The following is a 25,406-nucleotide window of genomic DNA, read 5'->3' as shown; positions in this document are numbered from 1 at the left end:
ATACAGGTATAATATTCATGCCCCGGTAACTGTTTGAAATCTGCCTTAACGTAGGCTTCGTCGTCCATCACGCAACAGGCAAATTTTGTTAGATATTCTTCATACAAATTTCGAGCTCGTTTTTGAGGAACCAATTGCTTTTCATCGGAACGCTCTGGCACTCTTTGAACTCTATATGTCTTTAGCTTACTATCACACTTTATCCTTTGTACAGTACTTTTATAGGTACCTGCTTTAACAGCAACATCTCGTACTGAAGTGTTGGGATTCTGCTTCAAAACTTCCTTCACTCTTTTTGCCAAATTTCCTTCTGCACCTGGTTTTCTACCCGAACCTTTTTTTCGTATAGTAGGTACACCCTTTTTGTAATTCGAAACAACCCTTTTGACAGTACTTTCCGATGCTCCAGTTTTTTTTAGCTATAACTGAATATTTTAATTCTGGATTTTCCAGGTAAGTGGACAAAACCAATTCGCGCACTTTTTCTTGATTGCTAGACATCTTAATAGTTTGAAGTCTTGACACCAAATGTTATACATTTTGTTAATCGTCAGATTATATAGAAAAAAACAAGTCCCCATTGAGACTAATGCCATAAACAGGTACGTCACAATCTTAAGGAATAAAAGGGTCAATTTTTTACGGGACAGTCCTTAGATATCCAATATGACACAACATCCCTCTGCCGCTTGAAGGTTGCTACCGCATCTCTTTCCTACAATATCTCTTCTCTATTCACGTCTAGAGAGTGTCTTCATCCGACAGTGACTATTGAATTGTGAACTTAAGAAGATATAGTGTGATTTACTTAAGTTTAGCTGGTTCAGGATGGCGCTATGTGTATAATTGGTCCTGTTCCAACTTCCTATTTCCTTTAGTCTTATAGCAGAACTCGCTGCTACTTCACGAGTAAAGGCGTCTATGTGTTGTTAAAGCAGGAAACAGCTATGTGCAGCTATTGAGCGCATCAGTCGGTCATAAAAACTTCCTTAAAACCATTTATACTAAATCGTCTGCATATGTCCCCACTTTCACACCTCCTGCATTAAGTTAAAGTAGTATTCCGTTCAGCGCCACCACCCTCAAATGCAGGGAAAGCACAAGTTATATGTATGTTGAACATTCGATATGGCATCCGCTGGGATTGATATTATAAGTAACCTTTCTAAAGCCTTCAGTATGAAGGATAAGAGTCGTATAGGTCTAAAGGCTGTTTGCTTTATCGTATGTTATTCTTCCCGGTTTAGGTAGGAACTCCACTTTAACTGTTTTCTATCTTCATAGAATACCTGCTTTGCTCATAATATTGTAGTTTACTTTTCGGCCGATGAAACAACTAAACCTTTGCTTGTTCCTTTCTTAAATATAACCTCAAAAATTATTCACCGCAAGCACTGAATTGAAATAAAACTACTGTTTTTTTTTAATATTTCACATTTTATTATTTATTTCTTATATTTTTAAATGATCTCTCATTTACAATATGTATGTATATTTATTCACTCGCTAACTGCTGTATTATTTTGCTGTATATAAATACAATATATAATAATAATAGTTACAATCATTACAGTTATGTAATCAATCAGTAATACAATAATAGTAATATAATAATCATTTCATTTGCAACCATTTCTCAAATAGCCGAGCAAAACAAAAACCTAATATGCACTTACATAAGTAGAATCAATAATCAGTAATATAGAATATATAGGATATATGTTTATAGTACACTTGTAGTTACTATAATTTATTTATAAGTAGACTTAAAGTACTTGTGGATTATATGTTTATTTAATAATACAATCATATGCCTTCGATAATAATAAATATATTTGCTTCAGTAAAGAATAGTCCCGCACACAAGTGTTGAAATCTATATACAAAGTTGCGAATATTTTGCTCACATATGTATGTATAAAATATATGTGAATGGACATACATTTCATGTGGCTGTGTGTGTGTATTGCTATGTATACATGACACTTTTATCTGTATGAACATATTATAGCGGGAAAAATATATGATGGGTTTTATACATACAAACAAAATATTTGAAGTATTTTATACATACAAATATGTATGTAATAGCAGACAAATTTGTTAAATTATATTTTTGTATGTATGTAAGTGTTTACTCTATACAAAATTTACATAAGAAAATTATTTTTAAAGACTATTTTGAAGAAATTGAAATTAGAAAAAAATTAAAAAAAAAAATCATTGTAAATAATTGTTGCCTAAGCAGTGAATTTATGATTTTTGTTAAACAATTTGCGCTTAAAAATATTTTACTTAAAAATAATAATAATTAATATTACAAATATTTTTTTATATACATATGTATGTATGCAAAAATATTTTTTTTTATAATATCTAAAAATTTACAAATATTGATTTATGTTATTGTTAATAAATAAATTTTTATATTTGCAAAATATATATATTCTTTTTATAATGTTTAAAAATTTACAAATATTTATTTACGTTATTTTTAAACAATTTATCAAAAAAAAAAATTTCAAATTCACAGTGACATTTAAATTCATTTTTAATTATTTAATTAAATGTTTGAACTGTTAAAAAAGACTTGCGCAGCTTTAATTATTAATTAATTATACATCATTTTTACGCAAATTTAATTATTAATTAATTAATTTTTTACACAATTATTTGTGTAAATGCTTAAAAAATATTAATACTAAATTATAACTAATACCTAAATTATAAAAGTGAATATTTTGCTTATTTTCAACACTTTACTTCTTTGTATGTATTTTTTATGATATTGTAGATGTAGCATTAGAGTGTTCGTAATTTCAAAAATTGTTTTTTTCTAGCAAATGCTAGCTGAAGTTTCAGTTTTTGGCCTTAAAATAAAGATTCAACATAACCATGCGCTTTATTTCAAATTGAGCCCTACCTAAATCATATTTCTTTCCATCTTTCATATTTCCATGAATATAACATTGGATTTTCAAATAAATTACATTAAGCAAGTAAGCGTATAACCTTGAAAAAGTGATATTCTAATACAAAATTCTCCGCTCTACAATAAATTTTAATCTTAATAAATAAATTTTAATGAATTTTTTCATAAAAACACTACTTTAAAAATTATATGCAGTTAAAGTTATACATCAAAAGTTCTCAGCATTCAAGCAAGTAATTTATACATTCTATGTTGCTCATACGACATGGTGTACTGTAGGAATACAGTACATTTGCTCCTTTTATTTAACTGCGTATAACTTATAAAAGCGTGTTTTTATGAAAAAAAATCATTAAGAAATTTTTTGTAGAGAGGACATGTTTAGAAAATGCATTAGCATATCACTGTCTTAAAATTGCAGACTTCCTTGCTGTGGAGTTCAAAAAATTTATAGCAAATATCAAAAAATCTGACGTGAAATATATGGTCATCTAAAATATAAAATAACATAACTTATGAAAATAAGTGAAGGAAAAACGAAATAATAAAAACCACTCACATTGAAACAAAAATTTGAGTTTTGGTTATATAAATGGTTATATATTGTTTATAGCTGACAGCGGCAGCTGAAAACTTTACGCTACATATAATTAATATGATATAATGAATCGTAAGCAATAAAAAATTCAATTTCGATTGCTTTGATGATACGTTGTTTTGCAGTTCAGGTGATGTTATGAGAAAAGTAAAATATTTTTTGCATGGCTTAAATTGATAATAAATCCGCTGAACCATTTCTGTTAGGGCAAAAACTGAAACTTCAGCGTGCATTTGCATAAAAACTCGACTTGGGAAATAATAAACACCCGAAAACCGTACCTACACACACATACATCTACATACTTCTAAAACATTTTTATTTTTTCAATTAAATTTTTTCAAACTAATATATTTTTAAACGTTAGCAATAGTTAAAACGCGCCGTCCACTAACCAATTTCACACGTGTGCTTTTAAGACTAGTTTACTTTTGCTTTTTGGATTTTTTTATGTCTCACAAGATGTTTACTATAATGACTAACGTTAGCATTATTTTCACTTAATATTAATATTAATAAACTTAATATTAGTTTTAAAAAACTAATTATTATAACGTATGCAAATTATACTTTTGATTCATTTCATGCTTTGTTGTTGTTAAAGTAATATTTTTTAGTTATTAAATAATTAAGATTTACAAGTTTTTTGTAATTTATTTTAATTATATTTTTAAATTTTTTAATACAAATTTATTACGCTAAATTGACGCATTTACAAAATGTCTACTACTCTCTGAGCTGCAATGCGAGTAAGGAACTTTTCATAAATATTTATATTTAGAGTAATGTAGCATATGAATATTTGAATAAGGAAAAAAAGTAAACGAATAATTATAATAATATGTATATATGCGTGTAACTGTAGTTGAAAACCATATGACATGCAGACAATTATTTAAAGTTGTAATTTATTGTTTATACAGGGTGGTGCAATTTTAACTTTGCTATGGTTGGTAATGCGACATGCTTTTTATGCAATTTATTGCATGAAAATTTAATAAAATTTTAATTTTTAATATTTTGTATATTTTTCGTACTTTAGCCACCATTTTGAAAAAAAAAATGCAATTTTCGAACACTCAAAAGTATATACATACATACATCTTCGAAAATGTATGCATAAAGAAAACTTAAATAACTTTTAGAGAGAAATTTAAAAGGTAAACGTATTACAGGGTGTCATAAACATAAAGGTATATATATATATATGTAATATTATGCATAATTGTAAATATGCAATATTATTCAGAAATTTCTAAATATATGGATTAAAGGGTGTATGTAAGGGTTACATATATCATAAGTGAAAGTGTTGTTTTAGTATGGTAAATAAGTAGCGTTATTTGTGGATAAATAAGAAAATATATAGCGTTTGTAAGCGAAAAAAATACAAAATTTACAAAGCACAAAACAAAAACAAAAAAAATTTAAAAAACAGCGAAAAATTGTGGACGATTAATAACGAACAAAAACTATTAATTATAAAAATTTAATTTTTTAATTTAAGTTAAATTTTAATTTACAAAAAAATTTTCATTTTTAGAAATGAAATTTTAATTTTTAGAAAATGAGGGATGTTAAGTTTTAATTTTTGAAAATTATTTAATTTTTTTAATTTATGTTAGATTTGAATTTTTGAAAAAATTTGCATTTTTTGGAATTTTTGAAAATTATTTAATTTAAGTACAACTTTAATTTTTGAAGAAGCTAAGTTTTAATTTTCGTAATTTATTTAATTTTTTAGTTTCTGAAAAATTTCAATTTGAAAAAACTGCATTTTTGGAATTTTCGAAATTAAATTTTAATTTTTAAATAATAAGATAAGTTAAGTTTTAATTTCTGAAAATTAATTTAACGTTTTAATTTAAGTTAAATCTGACTTTTTGAAAAAAATTGCATTTTAAGAACTTTTGAAAATTATTTAAATTTTTTAATTTATGTTAGATTTGAATTTTTGAAAAAATTTGCATTTTTGGAATTTTCGAAATTGAATTTTAATTTTTAGATAATAAAGGAAGTTAAGTTTTAATTTTTAAAATTAGATTTTTTGGAAAAATAACATTTATAGAATTTTTGATAAAGAAATTAAATTTTAATTTTTGAAAAATTTCATATTTTTAGACTTTTTGCTAAGCAAATTTTGTATTTTTTTTAACAAATAACTGTGTCAATAATAACTAAGTGCGCGTATTTGTAATATTGAAAAAAAAAAAATTAAAAAACAATTAAATATTTGCATACAAATTATACGAAACACACAAACAATTCTAAACAAAAATTAAATAAATTAGAATTATATAGTGCTCAACACGCCGCTCAATTCAGGCTATCAAAAAATTCCTCTTCTTCGTCTTCCGCTGCAGTTTCATGTGTTTCCTGTGCAACCTGCACTTCAGCGCCAACCGCTTCCTTGAGCCAAGGGTCCAACGCCAGCTGCCGATAGTAGAAACTATTAGCGCTGCCAGCGCTACGACTACTCTCACTACCGTTATTGCGCGCATTCACTGAAAATTCGAGACTCTGTTCTACCTCCTCCACCTCCTCCTCCTCAACATCATCATCACATCCATACGCCACAAAAGTAGCGTCATGTTGCATGTGATGCACTTTGAAATCTGCATCAGAGCCAAGCCGCGTTTTATTGCGCTCCGCCTGCTGACTGCGCGTCAACGCTGTGTTAAACCAAATATTCTCATGCGTCTCTTCGTCCTCCTCTTTCTGCTCCCAGCTATCACTGTAATCATCATCCGCATACTTATCCAAACAACTGACTGACGCTGGCTTGCGTTGCCACAAATTCAGTTGCTCACACAGTGGCGCGCTCTCCAACTCCTCCTTGATTGGATAGACGACAGCACGCAGTTCGGGCAACGCAATACGCGTTTGCTTCTTCTCAATGCTGAAATCAGCATCAGCGCTTGCCTCCTCGAGCAATGAGTCACTATAGCCATAATCGAAGGTCACCAGCAAATTATCGCTGCCACGATCTGAACTGCGCACCGATTCGTTCGAGTAGTAATAATCATAGCTGGGTATGCTGACCTCCGGCAGCAGCGAGTTCATCTTACGCAGCTGTTGTTGTTGCAATTTAGTTTGCTCCTCCAACTCGTAGGCGCGCACAAAATTGCAATGATCCTTACTTTGGCTTTTCAACTGCAGATTTGCGCTCAGCTGGAGCGGTAGTGGGCGCGTGGCGTAGGTGGTGGGCGAGAGCGCGCTGCCGCCTATGCTAGGGCCATCTGTAAGATTGTAAGCCACTCGATCGACAGCTCCAGTCCCATGGTTATTTAAGGCGTGTGTCAACACTTGCTGCCATTGTTGTTGTCGCCAATTATGGGAAGTTGCGGCGCTGGCAGCGTTCTCATTCGGTTTGTAAGCTGGCAGCAGCTCATAGAGCAGTGAATGCTGTAAGCGTGCAAGAAAGGCCAAAGGATTTGGTTTTGTTTTTGATTTATGGAAAAAGTAGGGAGAAAATAGAAAATAAAAAAGCAAACAATTAATAAACGAGTAATGGTAGAGTTGAGCGTTTGAGGGGAATTGAGTGGGAGAGCTATTATTTAATAGGCGTGTGGGTGCAAATTTAATGTTCAGGCATTGGAGTCAAATCATGCAACACAAAGAAGGTAAACGAGCTATGCAGAATTTAACGGCTCTTTTGCTGAAAGTGTTAGTGGCACATAAACACAATAAAATTAAGTGAATAAGGCAAAAATATATAATTGGGAATATATAACAAAGCAGTAAAAATAAATAAGTGTATGTATGTATAAAGAGTGCCTGCCACACCGTGCACCAACTGCAACCAACACAGAGTTTTCGGGTTATTCACTTTTATGAATTTAATATACAAACAAAAATATTTACAATTTTACAATTGTGGCAACAAATTGATTCGGCAAACTCGGCATCGCGGTATTTTAAATTTCAAAAATATTTAATAATAATTTATAAATTTCTAATTTATGAAAAATGTTATTTCGAAAGTTAAAAATTAATCAAATAAATGTTTTTTTTTGGACAAAAAATAAAAATTTCAAAAATTAGTGGAAAAAAATTAATATATATGTATGAATACAAAAAATTTATTGGAAAATATTTTCAAGAAGATAAAATACTATATAGTTTTATTAAAAAAAATTTTTATATAAAATTTTTAAGAAAAAAAATCAATTTTGGCATTTTATGATATTTTTTGAACACGAGCATAAGAAAAAAATTTAGTTTAAAATTTGAAACAAGATATTTTTTGATTTATAATTTAATATTTGTAATGCCAAAAATAACTGAAATAATACAAATTGTTTTGACTAAAAAAAATTTATTAACTATTTTTTCAAGAAGATAAAATACAAAATATAAGTTATTTTATTAAAAAAATATTTTTACATAAAGTTTTTAAGAATAAAAAAATCAATTCTGACTTTTTTCGATATTTTCTTCATTAAAAAAAATATATATTTTATTTATAATTTAATGTTTTAACTAAAAAAATACTAATTTCAAGTTATATAAATAAATTTTACTTAGACAATGAGAATATAATAAAAAATTTTATTGACAAATAAACATTTATAAAAAAAAATTGAATTTTTTTATTTTTAAATATTTATGAATAAAAAATATTTTTCAATTTCGATATTTTTGAATATTTTTTTATTAGCACGAAGACCGGAAATGAATTAAATTTAAAATTTCAAACTTAAATACGATTTTCCGCACTTTTTTATAATAACCTTAAAAAAATTACAAAAATTTATTTCAAAGTAGCGCTTGGTTACCTTATGTAGCTGTAACTTCGAAAATTTAATAAAAGGTTTTTCCAAATAGAATATTGTAAAACAGCAGCAATTAATGAAGAAAAATATTGTCAAGTGGGTAAGGTGAAGGAAGTACGGGAGGTAAAGTCAATTTTTTTAATAAAATCTAAAACTCAAAAAAAAACATTTTGAAATTTTGAAAAAAAATTAAAATATTTTTTTTATGTATTTTTCAGAGACTCCCAACTAAGGTGATTTGTATAAGAGAGAAACTCTGCATAAAAATGATTTGCAAAACTATTTTTTGACCTCAAGAACGTTTTTGAAATGTCGATAAATAATCAGCTCAGTCCCTTTAAAAGCTTTTTAAGAGCAGAAAGCTATTAAGGGTATGTCAGTACTTGCCATAAAGGCTAAACATACTTGTATTATGAAATTTTTACAGCTTTGTTTCAAACCTAAGCAGAATTGCTCTCTCAAAAATATAGCATAATTGTCGCACTATTTTGAAAATATTTTGAAAAATTAAAAAAAAAATTGAAAATATTTTGAAACAATAAAAAAATCAAATTTTTTTAAGCATTAAAAAAGAATTCAAAAATGTTTGAAAACTTTCTGAAAAATTTGTTAAAAAGATTTTGAAAAATTAAAAAAAAAAATATTGAACATTTTTTGAAACAATAAAAAATCAATTTTTTAAGCATTAAAAAAGAATTGAAAAATGTTTGAAAACTTTCTGAAAAATTTGTTGAAAAAGATTTTGAAAAATTAAAAAAAAATTTAAAAATATTTGAAAAATTTCTGAAACATTTTTTGAATATGAAGTTTTTTAAAAATTTATAATTTCAAAACGACTTCAAGAACAGATTTTTTAAGTGCTTATAAATTAAATATCGTGTATGTGTGGCCAGGGGCATAAAAATCCAACATTTCTGTAAACCAATTGAGTACATATGCATGTAAGTATGTTTATATGTGAGGGCGTGGGGGGAATGTGTAGGACTTATGTATAAAAAAGAAAATCAAAACCAGAGGCGGCCATTATAAAATATTAAAACCGAAATAAGCAGCGCCTGTATGTATGTATATTTGTATATGTGTGTGTGTGTATGTATGGTAGAGGGATTGCTTGGATAGGGCAGTGCTCGGGGTGAACTAAAACTATTTTTGTACTACAAGCTACGACGCAACAGCAAAACGACAACGAAACCAAAAAAGAAAATTAAATTTTTGCAAGGAAAGTGGAGAGAAAACAACTAACTAAAGCAAATTACATAAGTGCTAAGGAAACCAAAAACTAAGTAAGTAAAGAAACAACAACAACTTAAGACGAAACGAAACTTACGCGACAGACATTTTCGCTTAAAGCCAGCAAAAACGTTGGAGTAGTTGCTATTGTTGTTGTACAAGTACGTATTTGTAGGAGTTGTATGAGAGTTGACAGGAAGACAGGAGACAGAATGAAGGATTAAGCCGGCAAGGCGTTAAGACTGGCAGCACTGGCATTTTGTTGTTGTACGTTTTAGTTGCATTTTGTGCGTAACAAAATGGACAAAAAACAACAACAAATGCGCGTAGCACTGTTTGCTGCCACTAACCCACTGCTGGTGACGCTCTCAGCGGCTTCCAGTGTTTTTGCCAAATACGTTTGTTGCTTGCTGACACATCCCTTGCGTCGTATTTCCGCTTGGTCCAGTTGAAAGTTGCAAGCCTGCTGTACTACTTTCCTCACACTGTTTCGTAGTTGCTTGAGCGTGTGTGTTTGTTTGTGTGCTCTTATTTTCAATACAAGTTGTAGTTGGTTAGCTTTTTGTGGTGCATGCAATCGGTTAAATAATAATTAACTGTTTTATGTACTCAATTTTGAATTTCTGGCCACTATCGGTCTGGCAAGCTTGTCGTGTGGCATTACTGTTACTGCCAATAGCAGTCAGTGTTGTTGTTAACACTTTTTATTTGTATTATTTACGTGTGCGTATTTTATTTTTTGTTTTATTTTTTGTTTTAGTACCATGTGACCACCCACAATCCGTTATTTACCCATGCATCGCATTTTACATATGTTTAAGTGGCATTCGTTTGTTTCGATTCGGCCGTTTTATAACGTGCCTTTTGCATGCAATCATCAGCTGTTCATTGTTGTGACCAAAACAAAATTTTAAATATACATTTTTAAATTTTTAAATTTTTTTTTCAAACACAAATAGTCGCGTCGTCCAGTAGGCAAGTTGTGTTCGTTGTTGTTGTTGTTCATAGTGATGTTGTAGCGCAGTAAAGTTGGTTTTTTTGTAGTTGTAGATTTGTGGTGTTGTGATGTGGTGGTGAGGGGGACGGGAACACAATACACATTTAATTAATTAAATAAATTTATATTTTTTCAAATGATTTTTGATATTTTCATTTTTCAAAGTTATTTGCCTAATTTTGCCAAGCTTGTAATTAGTAGTATTTGAAGTAATCATTGAGTAATCAATTTATAATTTAGTAGTAGTAGTTGTTTTTGTAAATTACATTCATCAGCAATTTAGTGATTATTTGACAAGCATGCAAGAGTTAGCGGCGTCATGTAAGTTATACAGTTAAGTTTAGTTGAGAAGAAGACAAAGAAGAGCAAACGTTAAAAAAAGATAATAAACAATTATTAAATAAGTTGGATTAGAAAACAATTTATACAGCATTAGTTAATATATATTACATTATTTATAAGAAAATTGTATATACTTTTGATAAAAATATATTATTAATAAGAAAAAAATATTACTTATAAAAAAATTTTTGTTAAAAAAGGTCCCAAAAAGATAGTATTTCTTAAAAAGGTTTTAGAAAAATATTTTTTTTTTTATTTATTTCATTTCCAAAAAAATATTTTCTTTTTTTATTATTTTATTTCCAAAAAAATATTTTCTTTTTTTATTGTTTTATTTCCAAAACAATATTTTTTTTTTGAAAATCATTGCAAAAACATTATTTATCAGAGTATATTTTATTTGACAAGAAATTTTGTCTAAAAAACGCTACATAAGATTTTTGAAATATTCTTGTAAATAATTATGTTTTAAAAATAATTTACAAAATAATATTTATAAAAAAATATTTTATTTCCGAAATAAATTTACCTGAAAAATACCATAAATAGTTTTTAAATATTTTTTAAAAATAATTTACGTATATTAGGTAAAAAAAATGTACACATTTTTTGGTTAAAGTTTTGTAAATATTTTTAACTTTATAAAAAAATATTTACAAAAACTTAAAAATATTTTAAAAAATCTTTTTCAAACAAATATATATTATACAAATATATGTATATACTCTAATAAATTAAAAAATAACTTTTGTAAATATTTTTGTATACATTTTATTTTTTATAAAAAATATTTAAAAAATTATAAATTTTTGGAAATAAATATTTACAATATAAAAAAATTATATTTATGAAAAAACAATATTTAAAAAACTTTATAAAAAAATGTATAATACTTTTTTAAATTTTATCACTTTTTAAAAAAATATATCAGGTTATAATATTTTTTTTTAATTCCTTACTTTTTATAAAAAATAATATTCATAAAAAAATATTTAAAATTTACAAAAAATTTTTTTTTTATTTATTGTACAAAATAATAATTTTTTTGGAAAAGACGTTATAAAATATTTGTAAATTTTTCTTTAATATTTTTTTAGGTAATTTTTTTTTGTAAGTCATATTTTTTGCCAAAATTTGTTTTTATAAATAATTTTTTGTTTCCAATTAGTTTTTTGATGAATCATTGTTTTCAAGATAATTTAAAAATTATTATTAAAAATGAAAACTTTTGTTAAATTTTATATAAAAAGATAATTATTTTTTTAGATTTATTTCAAAAAAAAAAATATTTGTTTGAAAAAGACTACATAAAATATTTGTAAAATTTTTAGGTGATTTATTTTTAAATAATATTTTTTTGCATATAGTTTTATTTTGGAAATAATTTTTTTTATAAATAATATTTTTTAAATTATTGAATTAGTTAGATTAGAAATTTTTTTACAATCAAAAATTTACAAAAAAAAAGAAGAAAATATTTTCTTATTTCATTTATTTAAAAAACTTTTTTGTAAATAATTTTTTTCTGCAAATAATATTTTTTTTTTTAATAATATTTTTTTTTTACTTGCCAAAAATTTTTTTGTAATTGTTGTTTTTTTTGTAAATAATATTATTTTATTTTTAATGACAGCTTAAAATGAGTGAGTTCTTTACTTTTGTTAAGTTTGTTAGTGTGTACAAATTGTAAGTGAACGCGAGTACGCGCGAAACGCTGAAATGACATTGAAAGTTGAGACAGTGAAATGCGAAATGCTCGAAATGAGTTTTTAAATATTATTTTGAAAAAAATGGGATACTGCTTTTTAAATGGCGCTGAAAATTAATACAAAGATTAATGAAACACTAATTATCCTAATTAAAATAGAAATTACTGACTGTTGTATGAGATTTACTAATTGTATGTGGAAAATTGCTGCAGCTTTTGTTGCTTTGTTTTTTTTTTGCTCAAAATTTCCTAAATCATGATCGAAGATTTAAGATGGACAAAACTCGATAAATTTTTACCAATATATTTTATTTGAACGATATTTTGTTTGAAGATATTTTATTCGACTATAATTTGTATAAAAGCTCTAAGACAGCACTGTCCTCCATAAATGAAAATACGGCAGAGAAATTTTGTGTATCTAAGCTATTTTACAGAAAAAAATATTCGAAATTATTCAAAGAAAATATTTTTGAAATCAATTTATAAGAGATGTTATCAAATTGGTAGTTACAGCATTATTAGAATGGTTCTCTCATGGATTCTGGTAATAATTTTAACATTTTACAAATTTATCTTATCTTAAATGAAATCTTCAATTGAGAGTTCTACATCTCTTGTGAGCCCATTTGAATGATTTTGGTGGATATTTTGGGTCTGAAACGCGTTCTTGCTCGACTCTTCCCGATTAAGCTGATTTTTTTTAAAGAGTACCGTAAACAGGTCTTTTTGGCCATGCTTGATCGTGCGAAATCCGATCCCACATTCATGGAAGGCATTATAACTGCCGATGAGACTTGGGTTTATGAGTTTGAAATGCAAAACAAGGTCCGCACGGCCAGCATTGCTCAGAATTATTAGCTGGACGATTTCGGGCGATACAACAACAACAAAGCATTTATTGTTGACACATTTCTTTTGAATTTTTTAAAAGCAGATTGTTTGGCTACCTCAGCAGTTGAATTTCTTTAATTTTCAACAAGGCTATTTTAAATAATATAACATAACCTAACTTTTGCTTTTGAGTAAACACTGAATACCGAACAATAGCATAATAACAAAAAAAATTCTTCATAAAACATGATTCCAAAGACGAAACAATAATACATACATATATATGTATAAGTTAAATAAAATAACAACCCATAAACCACTACTCACTCAACTACATATATGTGAAATGAAAACATATGAATTCTATGTAAAATATATATGTAAATGTACGCCGTTAACTATTGCTGCATAACTGAATGAGCTGAATGAAATAAATCAGTTACTTACACATACATACATATACAAATTAAAAATCGAAATATAATATTTAAGTGTTATGCATGAGTATGGAGGAAAAGTTCAAAAAACATTTCGATTTAAATACACAAAAGTTTGGTAATATTTTATTAATAATTATAATTATTGTTTTAACATAAAATTAGGATGTGAGCATAATTAAAATTAAAAAATATATTTAATTAAAAACAAAAATATTAATATTTATATATATTTTGTTTCGCTTCGTGTGTGTCCACTGCTACACCGGCAAGTCTTGAGCTTAATGCAAAACGCGCGTAAGTAAATATTTATGTAAAACCCATAAATCTAATATTTGCTTCATGTTAACGTAATATACAGTTATGTTTTATATATATATAGTATTAAAATTAAGCGCATACAAGTTAAAAAAAAAGTTATGATTATAATAATAATTAACATTAAAACATAAAGTATTGACATTGAAGTTGTAAACTAGTTGGATATTTGTTATTATTTAGTAATTACATAAAATAATACATTTAATACATTTCTTGTTGCTATTTATATTTATACGTATGTATGTATATGCAAACGTTTCGCTTAAGCGAAAAAAATGAAAAAAAGTATTTTATAAAGTTTAAACACAAAAAATACAGTTTTATGTTTAATTTATACAAATGACTGCCAACAAAGTGCCTGTGTTTGTTGGATGTATTTATTATAATTTTTTTTATTTTTAATTTTTCTTTTTTTTTAGCTTTAAATACAAGGTGTAACGCAGTCTGCGGCGCCTGTCGTGCTTCACATTTATGTATTTTTTACAGTGTATGAGTGTGGTGAAAAACGATTTCGTTTGCTGCTAGTTGCAATTTCGTATGGCTATGTGTGTGCATAACAAATTTCTGTCTACTACGGCAAAATCAAAAAAAAATTGTATCAGAAGCAAGTGGGAAGCGTTATTTTGGGTCAAAAGGATAGCAAAACGATAAATGTGAGCCTTAAAGATACTATTTTAATAAAATAGCATAACTTTTTTTAAATAAATCAAACTTGAGACAGTCTACGTTTCATATAATAGCAAACAAACACATAAATAATAAATTTTACCGATGACAAGTTATTAATAAGACTTTCATTAAATGAAAATTGGCTTTAACAAAGTTTTGTAGAAAAAACCTCACACATTTCAATAAAACTAATATAAAGTTATGCGCTTTTATTTGGAAAAACGAAAACCGTTATATTTTAGCTTAGTTTTCAACATAATTTTTCGCAGTGTGTTTGGTACACAGTGAAGTTATGAGTTATATATGTATGTATAAAGTTGAATTTGCTATTTTCGAATTAGATACTGCAGCTTTACAATTGTAATTGTTTAAGCTTGCCAAGTGGAAGCAGACCTGCAGTACTGCTCAAAAAGCGACATTGAGTGATATGGTAACTGCAGAATCTCAGAAAAAAGTAACAAGCACTTTTCAGTTAATAAAAACACTTTGGTTTGAATTATAGAAATTATTAAAAAATTATTGCAGCTTTCAACTGTGCGCAACTGGATGATCTTAACGAGACTCTTACATGCAAAACCGCGTATGCCAGCAAAGAGAAAAATGTTTTATATGTATATATTTCCTAGACAACTCAGCACTCCCACACATTTTAGTTTTAAAAAAAAAATTTCTATATGAGTATTTAAAAGCACATTTTCTAGCTTAGAAATAAATTAAAAAGTATTAAATAATATAAATTGCATTTTAAGACAAGACCCTACAACCAACGTATTGAATGTATTTACAGTTAAATGAATTGAACACTGGGGCTTGAGATTGCCTGAGAACCTACGGCAATTTGATTACAAAAACTGATGTTTTGGAAGAAAATCGAAGTATTTGAAAAAACAAAAATTAATAAATAATTTAATTAAAAAACCAAATAAAATAAAAAAAAATATAATAACCAAAAATAAAATACAATTGTAATATACAAACAAGTTTTTTTTAAATATTTGAAGAGAAAGAATAAAAAAAATAATAATTAGAAAAAATAAAAAAAAAATATTACAAAAATAACAAAACAAATTATAAAAATTTAACATAATAATAAAAGTAAATAAAATTAAAATAACAAAAAAAGTAAAAAACCGCAAAATGTTAACACAAAAAATATTAAGTAAAAAAGTTAAAAAAAAGTTTATAAAAAAGTTTAATTAGAAAAACTTTAAAAACATAATAATAATAATAATACACTTTTTAGAAATCAGCAAAATACATTTTAATTAATTTTATTAAATTTTTTTTTTAATTTTATTTAAATTTTGGAAAAAAATAATTAATTTAAAAAAAAAACATTAGCAGTTTTACATTTTTAGATTAAAAATCAGCAAAATCTGTTTTAATTATTTTTTTTTTATTTTAAATTTTATTTAAATTTTTAAGTAAAAAAAAAAATTAAATTAAAATAAAAAAATTAACAGTTTTACATTTAAAAAAAAAAAATAAAAAAATACAAAAGAAGTATTTAAACAAAATGCCAAATGTTAATTTTTTATTTTAATTTTACAATTAAACATTAAAAAACTTAATTAAAAACTAAAAAAAAAATAATTGAAATAATTAAAAATTATTTGAATTTACAAAATTATCACAAAATGTAAAAATATTAATTATTTTCATTTTAATTTAAATTTAAAAATAAAAAACATTAATTAAATTTACAAAAAAAAAATAATTAAAAAGTATGTAAAAACGCTATTTTTTTTTAAATTTAAATGTAACTTTTTTCCAATTAAAAATAAAAAAATAATTTTAAATTAAAATTAAAAAAAATAACATTTTTACATTTTTTTATATTAATTTTTTCGTAAATTCAATTAATATTTTTTATTTTTAACTTTCAACTTTAAATTAAAAACATGTAAAAATGTTATTTTTTTTTAATTTAATTTAAATTTTTTCAAGTAAAAATAAAATAAATAATTAAAATAATTTTAAAATTAAAAAAAAAATTAAATAAAATTTTTTTTAATTAATTTTTTTTGTAAATTTAATTAATATTTTTTATTTTCAAGTTTAAATTAAAATGAAAAATTATTTCAATTTGTAAAAAAATTAATTTTCAATTAGAAAAATGTTTAAAAATTTATTTATAATTATATTTTTAAAGTATTTCTAACTAAATTCTTTTTTATAAACTTTTTTAAATTGAAACACTTGTGTTTGCTATCAAATTTGTAAGGACATTTGATTTTGGATTGAAATTATAGTCAATTTAAAATATAAAATTTATGATTAAGTAATGTTTGGAGATTTTCCTTACTAATGCGAAGTGCGAGCATATTTCTTTTGTAATTTACTAAAAAAACAATATTTTCATAAAAAATTATAAGCTCCCAACATGCTACAGCATGCGAGTTATAAAATTTTAGCAACAATAGTTGTAAATAAAAGAAAAAAAAAATTATAAAAAAAATTTTATCAAAAAAGTACTTTCAAAAAAACAATATAATTTTCACCAATATCAAATTCAAAACCCAATAATTTATGCAATCCAGCCACCAGCGCTCAGAATTAGTTGAATTTACATCATGAAAAATATGCAAGTGAGTTGTTAAGTTTGTATATATGTATGTATGTATGCATGGTTGTGTGTATACCGAGCGTGTTGTAATCCTATGAGTCTATGCGTTATGCTAGCCTGTACACAAGTAACTAATGATGCTTTAATGCCTACACACTTTCACACTTCAGACAAAAATTGAAAAAAATTAATAAGAAAAACAACAAAAACAAGCAGTATAAGAATTGCTGAAAGTTAGCACATTTTAGTCAGAATACTAAGAATTCTAACATGTTTGTGTGCTTAGACTTAATTTAGTTAATCAAAATGGCGCGATATGCGAACGCCATTTTTAGCAATAATTCGCGTTTTGTTTGTTGTTGTGTTACTTGTGTCGCATTGCTGCATACGCAATGTTTCAATGTTTTAATGTGTATGCATGTGTGTGTTTGTAGCTATATGTGTGTATGCATGTGTGTGTTTGTAGCTATATGTGTGTGGGGATGTTAGCAGCTAAAATTTACGTTTCTTCACCTTGTTGTTTACTATTTGCCTTTTAGTTAAATATAATTCGTTAAATTAAATATTTTTTTGTTTTGTTGTTTTTGCGTAATAATAATGCTATGCGTATTTACGTATGTATGTATTTATGCGTTCATGTAACGATTACTAAATGTAGGTATGTAGCATGTAGTAGTTTTCAACGAACAGCGTTCAGCGCAGCGTAGTACATGTATGTATGTTTGCTGTTTCTGCATGTTATTTATTTAAATTTGCTTTTGCTTTTTTGATTGCGTTTGTAAATTTTGTATTTTAATTTTTTAATTTTTTGTTGTTTAATGCTAATGGTTTATTTTTTATTAAATTATGCTTTTAGATTTTAAGCCAACCCAAAAAAGTCGATTTTAAAGTGCGTACCTTGCCACTATCGCTATCGCTCTGCTGATGTTGCTGCTGTTGTTGTTGTTGCGGCTGGTGTTCCCCACTGCTAGCGTCTTGCGATTGACTGCGGCTCGCTATGCGTGCACCCACCACCGAGGCGCTGCTGAAGCGGCGCGCAGTCGCACTGCTATTCACCACACTTTGACCAGAGCCAGCTGTATTAGTGGCGGCGGCGGAGGTGGCATTGCCACCGGTGGCGCGGCGCAGAAATTGTTGCGCACCATAATTGCTTGTATTCAATTGCGTGTCCTTGCGCAGCGTTGCATTTATATGCGCTGCTATGGCGCTGGGCTTTGGCGTGCTGCTCACAATGTAGCTACTCGCCGAGCTGTTGGACAGCGCAGTGGGCGAAGTGGACGTTAGCAGCGCCGAATTGCTGTGATTATGGTTGTGCGCCGTGGTGTAGGCCGAGATTGTGGGCGATGTGCAGGAGATGTCACTGCCACCACCACCACCAGAGCCACCGTTACTGCTGACGTTCGAATGATGATTATGCTGATGTACACGCGACAATGAATCCAAATGGCGTACGCGTGAGGTGAGCGATTCGCGCTTTAGTTTCGGTAGTGGAGAGTTTTGTAGCACTCTCGGGGACGGAGTTGGTGTCGCGCTGGCGACTGCACCAATCGGTGACTTCGAGGTAGCATTTGACAAGTGATGCGTCGCCAACGGTATGGAAGAAGATGTCGAGCTGCGACTCGTATTGGTGCTCAACGATGAGTTGTCTTTGCGTATACTTTGTGCGGAGTCGGCACGTTTCAGACTGTTCGGTGATTTGCTGTATAACAGATTGCCGGTACTGCGACACAGTGACGACTTGCTCGACGAGTTCGAGGTGCCGTATGTGTGGGTGGAAGGAGGTGAGCGACCTGCCGTAGATGGACGTCCGGTGGGTGGTTTGCCTGCGGGAAAATATCAGTAAACGATTAATTTGGAAAAAATATTTAAACCGTAAGCGTGGCATTTGAATTAAAATAAAGAATATTTTTGTAAAAAAAAAAAAATTAATTGTAGTACAATAATAAAACCCTTAAGTTTGGCTGCATCTAAGCTATACCCCTCACAGGTGCTTTTCTTATATAATTAAATAGTATAAAAGGTTATTTATCTTGATTTTGGTCGGTTAGTTTGTATGGCAGCTATATTTTATGAAGATATCTTGCTAAATGAAAAAGTTTTTCTTATGAGAACTCGATTTTAATCGGTCTGTTTGTATGACAGCTAAATGCTATAGTAGTCCGATCTTAACAATTTCTTCTGAGTTTGTAGTGTTGCCATAGATAATAATCCAAGCTAAATTTCATAAAGATATCTCATCAAATAAAAAAGTTGTCCATACAAGGATTAGATTCCGATCGTTCAGTTTCTATGATAGGTATAAGCTATATTGGTCTGATATCAGCGGTTCCGAGAAATGAGTAGCTTCTTGGGGAGAGAATGACGCATGCAAAATTTAAGAACGATATCTCAAAAACTGAGAGACTATTTCACGTATATACATAGAGAGTGTTCAGTTCGTAAAACTGATAATTTTATATATCCCTCACTCGGTCCCCGACGTTTCCTGCTGGGTGTTACAAATTTCATGACAAACTTACTTACCAGCAAAATACGCTGCTGCTTTGCTGCCCGGCAAAGGAATCTTGCTTGGCTTGCTGCCCATACCAACTTTTTTGCCACGCGCCACACTGTCAAACGGACTTATGCCACCGACACTGGCGCTCATCAGTCTGCTTGCCGCCGTCTGTGCATCGCCACTCTCTTGCAACTCATGATCATGTGCCGATTCGGTGCTACTACTATGCTGTTGTAGTTCGTCCATCGGCAGGTGAACCATGGCCTTCATGCTGGGCGTGGATATTTGTGTAACCTGTGGTGCGGGCATTTGGCCGATTGTTGTTGTCGTCATTGGCATTGTAGTGGTGGTGTTTGAAATTGGTGTTGCCGAACGCAAGTCGCTATACTGTAATGTATCACTAGCGCCGCTGCCGATGCCACGCCGACTCAACATGAGCGTAGTGGAAGCTGATGAACGATTGGTTTCATAATCATTTTGAGAGTGTAAGTAGGAATTAGTTGGCGCGCCACTGTTGGGCGTGACAGAGTGTATGCGCGACTCCAGCACGCGCAATTGCGCCTTAGTGCCCTCCAACTCGATGTTCTTCTCCTCCAACTGCGAGTAAAAAGCGATAAATACTTGCATACTTTCTGTACAAATTTGAGTAACTTTAAAATTCGCTTACCTGAAAACGCAGATCCTCTACATCATCCTTTGATTTGTCCAGTCTTTTGGCTAAATGTGTTTTTGACTTGGTAGCCGAGTCGAGCTTTTGCATCAGTACCTGTTTGGAGCAGATAATATTAACAATATAATTTGTCTCTCTTGAAATTTAAACGTTAACACACCTGATTTTGCACGGTCAGCGTCAGCAGATGCCGCTGCAGCTCGACTACGCTCGTTTCCAATAGTATAGCGGCAAAGCGCTTCGAATCGATCAAGCGACTCTTGCTGAAGCGCCCGCCCGGTGTGCTCACAACGCCATCCAGACGGCCCAATTGCTGCTGCTCACTCTGCTCGGTTTGCTGCTTTTTACTATCACTGCCTGCGCTTTGATGGAATGCAATGTGTATGTCCTCAGGCGGCGCTGCATGTAGCGGACGCTGATTGTGTTGCTGCTGCTCGATCACCACCACTGGCTGGAATGTATGTTGACGCCGACTTTGTGCGCTCGTTAGTGTGCTAGTGTTGGTGGCAGCAGCAGTACCAGCCTCTGGAAACTGTGCCGAAGCAGCGCTGCCAGTGGAGAGCACCGTGGTAGCGGAGGATAAGAAGTTGCGTTGACTCGAATAATCGGATTGACTAGAAAGTAAAATGTTGTGGAAATCACTACTTTCAAATATCTAAAGGTAAAGCCTTCATTCAGCTAGTGCGCCGCGTTTCATCATTAGTTTCACATCTCTTAGCATAACCTACCTTGAAGAACTCTTACTCTGGAACTGCTGTGAGGGCTGCTGTTGCTGTAGCTGTAACTGCTGCACGCGCGCGCTTAAATCAAGCTTTTGCGCCATCGCCAACTTCAACTGCTCCTCGAGATCCTTTTTCACGCTGATCAGCTCCTCCACTTGATCATTCATTTTGGCCGCCTTAATGCGTCCGGTTAAAGTTTCCGCTTCCATTTCGGCCAGCTTATCGAGCAGACGATCGCGTTCCTTACGCAACTGCTTGATATCCTCCTTATTGAGGCGTTCCACATGTTCGCGGAAGGTTTTCGGTGTGAGACCGGCACCATTGACAGTAATGTTACTGCTGCCGCTACTACTGGACTTTGCCAACACCGAAGAACTGCGTGTTGCACCTGCAGACAATTCGTTTGCAGCAACAACTGTTGTTGTCGACTCATCCGCTGGATTAATATTGTTGTTGGTGCTAATATTGCTGCTGGCGCCGCGCAAATTCTGGCGCTCATACTGCTGCAGCTGATCCATTTCTTCGCGTAAACGATTCGATTTGCGATGTATGACATCGAGCAAATTGAGCAGCTCGTCGTCGGATTCGTGGCAGGAGAGGCGGTTCAGTGCAGTGGGACCCTAAAAAATAAAAATTGCATTTTATTACGAAATACTTTTATGAGACTGCAACAACTCACCGTCATAGCACCATTTGTGGACGAAGCACTATGTCCCTCCTTAGATGAGCTTGTCTCCGTGGAGAAACCGGAATCCTGCACAACACTGCCGTTGTTATTCTCTCCGCTCTTTGGCTCTTTTTTACCGCTATGTGAATTACTGCGGCTTCGCGTCAGCGACGATGAGGATAATTCACCGGCTGCAACGCCCGCAGCAGTGGCGCCGCTGGCTGCCGGTATGGACGGTTCTTTATGCGAAACTTTGCGCTTCAGGCGTATGCCAGGCTCCCACTCGCGTCTGCGCAAAACCGAAAATCAATTAATAAAACAACTCATATTAATTTATGTACTTCAGACACTACTCACCTTGATACTAACGACGCATTCGACATGCCGCCACTGCCGCTGCCACTACCACCGGCGAGTGTGTGTGCGCCAGTCGCCGAAGCGCTACTCAACGCAGCGCCACCACTTGCGTTCGTTGTGGACGAACCCGTCGCCGATGACATAGACGCCATTTTATGCTTGAGATCCGGAAAGGTTTCGATGACCAGATCGCGAAATTCCAACAGCGCGCCAACTTCATGCTGCAGCTCCTGCAGCGATTTGGTCTGCTCGCTCTGTATGTGATGATGGCTGCTGCTATGATGCAGCGGATAATTATTGCTGTACGGTGTTACGGCATGATGGCCAATCAAATTCAGATGTGGGTGATGCGCATGCAAGTTAGCGAGTTGCTGCTGATATGAACCGACAACGGCGGTGACTGTTGGTGTGCTGCCGCTCATTACAGCAGCCGCTGTGCTGTTATTGCCGTTAGACAAGATGTGATGATGTGCAACGCCAAGGCCGAGTGTGCCGATGCCACTGCTATTACTGCTACTGCCGCCATTCATAATGGGCAGACAGTCCATGGCGCTAATAATTGCGGTTGTTGTTGGAAAGCCGCTATTGTTCGTGGGGCAAAGCGCAAGGTCATAGGAGTCGTTATTCTGTAAGTGAAGAAGAAAAACGGGTTTAGTAAGTATTGGCATTTAAATGCACGAAATTGCAAATACATAGGTAAGTTGTTGTGTGTTTTTATTCTCATCAGTGGTATTGAGAAAAATATATTTTTAAAGAGTTGCCATTTGTATGTAAATTTAAAAATAATATTAAAATAAAAAACAAATTGAAAATAAATATTTCAGTTTATTCTTTATAGAAATTTTGATAAGAGTATATATTTGTGGTGTTGCCATCTGTTAATAAATTTTACAAATTTTGTAATAAATACCAAATTGTAAATTAATATACATATGTATATACATACATATATATGACCGTTTATTCCCATTAACCAACCTACTGAGAAAATTAATTTTGTATAGAGTTGCCATAAGAAGTTAAATGAAAAACATTTCAGAAATAAATTGTAAATATACATATGTGTGTATATATACACACATACATATATTAAAAATAAATACCTGTATGCTAGGTGCAACAAGTGTCATTGAGAATATATAATTTTTAGAGTTGCCACTGAATATAAGTTTGAAAATCTTTAAGATTGAAAATAAATTGGAAATACATAAATGGGTTTTTCGGAAGAGGTTTTGAGAAAAAAATTATAAGATTGCCATCTGGGCACAACAGTGTCTTTTAGAATATATAATTTTTAGAGTTGCCACTGAATATACGTTTGAAAATTTTGAATAAAAAATAAATTAGAAACAAATGGGTTTTCATCAGAGGTTTTGAGGAAATCATTATAGGGTTGCCATCTGTATTTAAATTTAAAAAATTTGAGGATAAGTACGATAATGGAAATAAATATTCTCGTTAGCTGCCTAATGCAGAAAAAAAAATATTTTTTTTTGTTTTATAGAGATGCCATATGAAGTTAAATGAAAAAATTGCTGATAAAAAATAAATTGGGAATATATTGGAAATGTGTACATACATAAAACTACATATGGTACATAAATATGATTGCTACCAGTAGCATCAGTAGAAAAATATAATTTATAGAGTTGCCACTGAGTTAAGACTTCAAAAGCTTTAAGATAAAAAATAAATTGGAAATATTAAGTGTGTTAAATATCATAAGTTTTTCAGAAAATAATAATTTTGTAGTGTTGCCATCTGTTTTTAAATTTAAATAATTTGGATTCTAAGTACAAAAATGGATATAAACATGACTTTTTATTCACATTAGTTCATACAGCAAAAAAAACTTTTTATAGAGTTGCCACTTATAACCAATTCAGAAAAAAAATACAGGGTTGCCACCCGTTTTTAAATTTAATTAATTTCGCTGCTAAGAACAAAAATGGAAATAAACAATCACATTAGCTCATATAAAAATCATACGCAGAAATATAACTTTCCATAGAGTTGCCACCTATTTCTTATTGCAAATAAATTATTTTGAACATATTGGAAATAAACAAGTCTGCTCGCGCTATCTGCAATCTGCGTAAGTGTTATCAAAAAAATATAATTTAGGGAGTTACCACTGAAATTCAATTTACAATTTTTAAATTAAAAATAATTGATAATTTGTTATAGAAATTGGGCAAATAAATATAAAATTTGTGATAACCATGGCGTTCAAGATATTAATTGCGTTCTAAGCTATGAATCTAAGCACAATTGAAAAACGTATTGCCACCTTTTTTCAATTATAATATAATACAATCTAAATAACTACCAACTAAAATAAAAATAAATGATATTAATTTACAATGTGTGTTTTCTAAAAAAAAAAATATTTTACAAAACAAAAATATGTAGTTGCCACTTAATTTGAAACAAAAAATTAATAAATAATTGAAATTTAGTAGGAAGTGGAAACAGCAGTGAAACTGCGTGCTAAACAGCACATCTTTAAAAATGTCAAACAAAAAAATATTTTAAAATAAAACCACATTAACTACATATTTATCTACACAGTCATATCTTTGTGGCAATGGGAGACGACCATGTTTGGTCTGCAATTTTCTGCCGATAATTAATGAACGTTTCTTGGCTTTTGTCAACATAAACGCCACCCACGTATGTAATTATTGTTTTTTTATTATTTTTTGATCATAAACTGCCAAACGCTGAAGACAACGCTCGCAACTAGCTAGTGCTTGCAAAAGAGGCCGCCAGCCAGCCAATCAACCGGGCAGCAAATAGACAAAGGTAATGTGAGCGTGCTGCTTGGCTTTGGACTAAGAATGAGTAACTCGCAATTGATACAACAACACATACACATACTTAACATACACAGTTGCATGTTTGTGCATGTAAGTATGCGGCAATGTCAGTGGGTGTTGCCAGCAAATTTGCCAGTAATTGGCACTGCCACCTTAATTGCAGTCAATAACCAACCAAATGAGTGGCCAACAAAGTGCCAAGCATTACTCAAGTATGTGCTAAGATACTTACATATTTATATATTCTTGCTGCTAATGAGAAAAT

The 25,406-nt window shown here is 30.3% G+C and overlaps 1 protein-coding gene across 6 annotated transcripts in view; it reads right to left on the bottom strand.

Annotated features, from left to right (window-relative positions):
• Window positions 1-5,733: 5,733 nt before the first annotated feature.
• The window catches only part of LOC105234238 (uncharacterized), a 186,400-nt gene continuing 166,727 nt past the window's right edge, over window positions 5,734-25,406 (bottom strand). For 4 of the 6 annotated variants that reach the window (XM_049449618.1, XM_049449619.1, XM_049449621.1 and 1 more), the window contains 8 exons: window positions 22,323-22,948; window positions 21,978-22,254; window positions 21,305-21,918; window positions 20,737-21,190; window positions 20,574-20,672; window positions 19,933-20,503; window positions 18,307-19,232; window positions 5,734-6,935 (listed from right to left, as the gene is read on the bottom strand). In XM_049449618.1, coding sequence (XP_049305575.1) covers window positions 5,847-6,935; window positions 18,307-19,232; window positions 19,933-20,503; window positions 20,574-20,672; window positions 20,737-21,190; window positions 21,305-21,918; window positions 21,978-22,254; window positions 22,323-22,948 — 4,656 coding nt within the window. In that variant the 3' untranslated portion in view covers window positions 5,734-5,846. Of the gene's footprint in view, window positions 6,936-10,266; window positions 10,417-10,468; window positions 10,720-18,306; window positions 19,233-19,932; window positions 20,504-20,573; window positions 20,673-20,736; window positions 21,191-21,304; window positions 21,919-21,977; window positions 22,255-22,322; window positions 22,949-25,406 lie in introns of those variants that run through there. The other 2 variants (XM_049449623.1, XM_049449624.1) reach the window with 2 other exon arrangements.

The sequence above is a fragment of the Bactrocera dorsalis genome, chromosome 2, assembly GCF_023373825.1.
Source record: "Bactrocera dorsalis isolate Fly_Bdor chromosome 2, ASM2337382v1, whole genome shotgun sequence".
NCBI classification, from domain to species: domain Eukaryota; kingdom Metazoa; phylum Arthropoda; class Insecta; order Diptera; family Tephritidae; genus Bactrocera; species Bactrocera dorsalis.
The sequence above is the reverse complement of the archived record's forward strand: the minus strand, read 5'-3'. Positions and strand labels throughout refer to the sequence as shown.